General features: G+C 41.0%; 1 protein-coding gene across 1 annotated transcript in view; it reads left to right on the top strand.

Moving 5' to 3' along the window:
* RAC1 (ras-related C3 botulinum toxin substrate 1 (rho family, small GTP binding protein Rac1)) overlaps window positions 1-6,490 on the top strand; it is a 23,065-nt gene that overhangs the window by 3,378 nt on the left and 13,197 nt on the right. Inside the window, exon 2 of the mRNA XM_008577272.1 lies at window positions 4,877-4,948. Coding sequence (XP_008575494.1) covers window positions 4,877-4,948 — 72 coding nt within the window. The remainder of the gene's footprint in view (window positions 1-4,876; window positions 4,949-6,490) is intronic.

Genomic DNA, 6,490 nt, shown 5'->3' with positions numbered 1-6,490 from the left:
GCCGGTCACGAAAAAAAGACAAAAAGGAAAAAAAAAATCAGAATTTCAGATTGGGTTTTGTGTTTTTGTAGCACTAAACTATTAGTTCGTATATTTTTCTGAACATATTCTCTGTATAGTTATTCATTTACTAAAAGTCCACTACTACAGAATTTCCATACCTTATTTTTCAGTGCAAATTGGGAATCTTCATTCAAGGTCTTTCATTTATTCAGTATGTATGAGTATATATTTAATATTTCTAATTCACATTTCCACTACATTCTAACTTGTCCTTAAGATCTATGTACTTTTAGCCAACAATATGTGGTCTGTATTTTGGTTTACAGTTCTCATTGGAAGAATCTGGTTTTTCTTTCCTAAGATCAACTTATCTTTAAAGGGGGGTGGGGGGCAGTGCAGAAAGTTCTTACTTTTGTGCTTTCTGGATCTGTTTTCTCTCTCTGTCTCTCTCTTTTTTTTTTTTTTGGCGGCTGGCCGGTAAGGGATCAGAACCCGTGACCTTGGTTTTATAAGGCTGGGTGCTAAGCAACTGAGCTAACCAGCCAGCCCAATGTGAGGAAATTGCCAGTGTTTAACACTAAAGTTTGCCCACTCTCACCCTTTCCAAGAAAAGTAAGTAAAAAGTTGTCTTAACAAAAATGAAGAAAATAGGAACATAAATTATTGGCTTTAATCTTGGTTATTTCTACAGGATAGGGCAGGGGAAGCACAGATAGGTTAAAAAATTGTAATGTCATGAACTGGGGGAAATTTAATATAGAACTGACATGCACTTCTAATAGACTCGTTCATTTTCTACAGTTATGGCATCTTTCAAAGAATAGAAAGGAGTTAAACTGAGCAGTTAAGCATATAAAATTAGAAATTTCAAAGCAAATAGTAACTTCCAGAAATTCTGCAGCAGCATCAGTCAAGGCCACAACCAAATAGAGCTTCCAGTCTTCATGCAAGGAAAGACTGTTTGCTTAGTGCAGATGTTGACTTTGTCCTCTCTAGTTGATTTGTGCAGTGTGTTTACAAGGAGTGAATAAATACACTAATGGGAGGGAAATAGCCTTTTTCTTTTTGTTATCTGTTTTTTTAAAAATTAAGTAAAAATTTAATCAAAGGTAGGACATATATTTATTTAAAAAGTCAGAATTCTGTAATTTAATCATGTTTTAATAGGACGTAGATTTGCAGTGAATAATGATTGGTAGTATAATTGCATTCTGTCAAATTACACCAGTACCTTGAGTTCCTTCACAGTTAAGCCTTTCAAAAGATGATTCCTCAGCTGAAGATGTAGTTCAGGAAAGGAAGTTTTAGAACATTTTAGACACAGTTGGTCATATTTATACTAATGGCTTTGTTCCTCATCCAAGTGCTAATGACATTTTAGTCACGACAGTCAAAACTGTTATAGCTGCTTGTCCTTGGCATTAAGTAGCAAGAATTGTTAACATTTTGTTTGGTTTTGGTGGCTGGCCAGTACAGGAATTGACCTTCGTGTTATCAGCACTATGTTCTTACTAATTGAGCTAATCGGCCAACCTCTGTTGATGTTTTTTGCACAACAGCATCTGTCCTTTTGAAAAGGGGTTCACGGGCCACCCATGGCTCACTTGGGAGAGAGTGATGCTGATAAGACCAAGGCCACGGGTTCTGATCCCTATATAGGGATGGCCAGTTCGCTCACTTGGGAGAGCATGGTGCTGACAACACCAAGTTAAGGGTTAAGATCCCCTTCCCAGTCATCTTTTTAGAGAGAAGAAAAAGAAAAAGGTAGTTCATTTGTGGCCTGAGATTCCACTCTTCCTCAGCTACCACATCCAGCCCATGGCCAAGCCAGGCTTATTCTGAGTAGCTCATGAAATGGCTCATTTGTCTTCTCCCTTGAAGTCCCTCTCTTTGGTCTGGACCACCAGGGTGGTTCCTGGCACACAGCAGCAGCTTGCTCTGCCTCCTGTCCCAGTTTTCCTCAGTCCTCTTGCCACACTGCAGTCAGAGGCTTCTGAAAAAAAAATTTTTTAAGGTAATATATTATACATATATGGGGGGGGTGTTCTTCTTAAATCTAATGCTTTCTTGGCAACTTAAAATCTTCTGAGGCTTCCCAAGTAGGATTGAGTCCCATGTCTTTAATAAGAAGAGATGATATCTTCAAACTTCCCTCTGCCCCCTTATTTCTTTAAGTTATTCTGGGCTTCTTTCTGTCCTGGGCCTCCCCATGTGCTGTTGTTTTTGTCCCCATTCCCTCACCCCCAAGTCCTGTCCCTTCCCCACCCCAATCCTCATAAGTCTTTTTTTTTGGTGGCTGGCTGGTACAGGGGTCGGAACCCTTGACCTTGGTGCAACAAGGCAGTGCTCTTACCAGCTGAACTAACTGGCCAGTTCAGTAAGTCTTAACATACTTGCAGCCGCCTCTGACCGCCCCTTGAGATTAGGTTAGATCTTTTGCCGTACATTTCCAGAACACCTTTAATAACATCTATAATTTTATATAATCATTGCAGTTTTCGTTTTTTAATTCAATGGCTGCATACACTCCATGAGGTCTTGTCCATTGCATTGTCTTTAGCACCTAGTACATTTCCTGGCATAGCACACAATTAGTATAAATTGAAATAGAATTAATGCTTTCAATAGTTTGGTGATGGAGTTGGTAGTTTTACATCCATTTTACAGGTGAGAAAACTGAGACATAAAGAAGTTGAAACTTGTCCAAAAATTATAGCCAGTAAGTGAGAGAGTCTCATCTAGGCTTCTGACTCCCACCAGTCTTTTTTTTTTTTTTTTTAATTGCGTTTACTTATTAATATTAATTTTTTACATTCTCTGATGTTGCAGAGCAGTTGGAGGGGTGGGGGAGAGGGAAAGGGAGAAGGAAATAAGGTGGGGGGAGGATAAAGGAGGAGGAGTGGGGTTGAGGCCTGTGGCACCCCCCTCATTCCTGCAGGGGAGACCAGGGGGCTTCCAGCAGTGTCTTGGTCATTGCTTGGCTGGGTGCAGATGTCAGGGGAGTGTGGCCGAAACCCTTGTCCCCCCACCGCTCCGGCTGGGGAGAGCCTGGGGCTCTTCCTGAGGCAGCTCAGTGCCGTCTCCCAATCTTAGGCTCCTGCTCATACAGGTTTATTTTGACATTCTAAGCTTTTGACAAAATATATGTCCAATGAGTCATTTCTGTTTAGAAAGCCTTTCAGGAGTTGGAAGTTACCTCCTGGTGATGTAATGTTTGACTCTGAGGTCTTTGGGGTGAGGAGTTCCAACTTTTGTTAAGCCTTTAATAATTTTATGAGTGAAACAAGTATTGGCCAGACTGGATGGGTCTGTAATCTGCCCTTGTTGAGAGGTTTTAATCTTAAGCTAAGTGAGGGAAAATAGGAAAGCGCTTAACTTCTTTATGGTGTTAATTTACAAATTTATAATAGTTGAGATTGAACAAAATCTTACCAATCAGAACATTGATGTATCATTATGACCTTGGTAAACCAATGAAACTAACAGAAGACTGCAGAGAGATGGACTCATTAAGGACAGCATTTGGGGAATTTAACTCAGAGTGCCAGGGACTTTGGCTCTCAAGAAGCCCCTAAAGTTGTCCTGTGAATATTGTAAAATTTGGAGATTTTAGCGGTGCAGCAATCTTGATTTTTAGGTTATATTCCCTTGAAAAAATTTCAAGTGATTGGGAGACCTTCAGCCACTACTCTGACCTCTGCCTGATGGCAGGCTGGTGATATTAGTATTAGTCTGTACCCTTTACAAGTTGTGCAGGTGGTGCTCCTGTCTCTGGAGTATTTCTACATGGTTCTCTGCTTGGGAAGTTTACTCCATCACCTCTGAGTCATTAATTAATATGTCTGAAGTAAATTGTGCTACTCCTGCTTTAAAAGCTTATGGTGATGTGGGAGGGTTGGTAGGGGGGAGGGGGCAAACGAATACAGATGAATTAATGTGAGAACAGTTATGTGTGGTGGTTTATTGACTAAGGACTCTCTATTAAGAGAACAGTCATTTATGATTACCAGAGGGAAGGCTTTAAGAAAGTGGTGGGATTTTGAGCTGTGCCACTTAGAGGCAGCAAAATAAGTTACTTATGGAAGTAACAGTGTAAGTTGCAGAGAAAAGCTATGTTTGTATATTAGTACTAATCAAAATACTTTTTGAGGATAGGACTTAAGATTCTTGGATGAAAGGCTTCTACAAATGTTCACAGAGGAGACTTTTTTTTTTCCTTTTTGTCTTTTTTACTGACCGGCAACAGGATCGCAACCCTCGGTGTTGCGCCCGCACCGCACTCAGCCAGTGAGTGGGAACCGGTCTCCACATGGGATCTGAACCCTCGGCGGGAGCGCCGCCACACTCCCAAGCGGCGCACTCTCCAGTGCGCCACCGGGCCGGCCCACAGAGGAGACTTTTTAAGTTTTAAAATGTTGTTCCTCTTGAACCTTGTACTTATTTAACAACTATTTCTTGACTGTTAGTGCAGGTATCTAAACAAAACGTGAGGGCTGGCCCGTGGCTCACTTGGGAGAGAGCGGTGCTGATAACACCAAGGCCACAGATTCGGATCCCTATATAGGGATGGCCGGTTAGTTCACTTGGGAGAGTGTGGTGCTGACAACACCAAGTCAAGGGTTAAGATCCCCTTACCAAAGGTCATCTTTTAAATAAGTAAATAAATAAATAAACAGAACATGATGGCTCCTGACCCTACCTGTCTGAGAAATTCTTGTTTACTTTAAATTTCAGGAAAAAGGGTTATAGAAACTGATTGTTTTGTTTAATGCTAAGTGTATGGTATATACTTCTTGATTTTTTTCGAGAAATTATTTTAACAGAAGAATGAAAGGATTCATGTTAACTAAGCAGTCTTTTTCCTTCTCTCTAGAGCTGTAGGTAAAACCTGCCTGCTGATCAGTTATACAACCAATGCATTTCCTGGAGAATATATTCCCACTGTGTAAGTATCTTTGGTTAAATCAGTAATTAATTTGTCTGTGATGTTTCTTGGATTCCTTTGACCATTTGTTTTGCTATAAAGCCGTTCTTAATCCTTATATGTACAGATGTTATTTATTTTCCTCTCAAACATTCACTGAAGTCTAATTATAAGATATTTGGGGCTTTTAAAAAATACTTAGTCAATGTAATGTAAAGTGTTTTTTTGTTTTTTTTTTTCCTTTTTGTCTTTTTTCGTGACCGGCAACGGGATCGCAACCCTCGGTGTCGCGCCTGTATCGCGACCGGCAACGGGATCACAACCCTCGGTGTTGCGCCCGCACCGCGCTCAACCAGTGAGCAGACCAGTCTCTATATGGGATCCGAACCCTCGGCGGGAGCGCCGCTGCACTCCCAAGCGCCGCACTCTACCGAGTGCGCCACCGGGCCGGCCCAAGTTTTTTAATACTGATGGAACAAACACAGTTTTCCTAATCAGATTTTTAGACATTCAGGAAACAAAAGAAAGGTAAACTAACTGTGAAGTATAGAGACTGGATAATGTTGTTAAAGAAACCAGAGCCAGACAAAAAGGAGCCAGACCAAAGTTTGATCAGAGACAGTCCTTGTCAATGTAAGAGTTTCACATAAATTTGGCTCTCTGGGAACTGGAATATCAAGTATTCCCTTTGGTTTTATTTGGTGTTTTCTGGTAAGTCATCAGTCAGTTACATGGCACTATTGAGTTACAGAGCTTTGAAGTTGAAGGCGGGGGGGCAGTGTATGGGAGGACAGATTCGGTTATCGAGTTGAGCTGCTTATTCCCTATGGGCAACGGTATTGGGTGGAGATGGAAAAGTGCTTTTCTGATGATGGAGTACCAGGAAACCCCTCGTAGCTTCATACTATTCTGCCCTCTGGCCAAGGTGAGTGCTTGTGTCTGCACGCTGGAGGAGGTACTGCCTCAGTTCCCACCCGTGCTCATCTCCTCAGCACAGCACACACACTTAAGTTCTCTCTGAAGTGTCAGACACACTTTTTTTTAATGTAAGTGGCATCATAGTGTCCATGTTGTCCTGAGTTTATGGTGAGGGTTTTTCTTACCTACATGTGTAGATAGAGCTTAAATCATTAGTGATTAATGACTTTGAAGTATTATGACTGATTTAACTACTGGTCACTTGGGTCTTGGGGAGTTGGGGGGATGTTAGAAATAGTGCTGTCTTCAATGTCATTGCACATGTCTTCGTACATACTTGGTAGATTATTCAAGTGAAATTGTGCCAAGTCAAAAGGGAATGGATGTTTTTAAATTTGGTAGATAATACCAAATTGCCATCCAAAAGCTGTCACTGAGCTGGCTGTGACTGAAACAGCCTCTTACTACACACTGTGGTTAGCTGGGTGGAAAAGTTATCTCACTATTTGCATTTCTGAACACCAGGGAGGTTAAAATCTTTAAATGTTTACTGTCCATTTGTAGTCTCCTGTGAATTGCCCATTGAAATCTTTTGCTTATTATTCTTCCGAAACTTTTTACCGAGGGAACTTTTTTTTTTTTTTT

The sequence above is a fragment of the Galeopterus variegatus genome, unplaced genomic scaffold (assembly GCF_000696425.1).
Source record: "Galeopterus variegatus unplaced genomic scaffold, G_variegatus-3.0.2 Scaffold1476, whole genome shotgun sequence".
NCBI classification, from domain to species: Eukaryota; Metazoa; Chordata; class Mammalia; order Dermoptera; family Cynocephalidae; genus Galeopterus; species Galeopterus variegatus.
The sequence above is the reverse complement of the archived record's forward strand: the minus strand, read 5'-3'. Positions and strand labels throughout refer to the sequence as shown.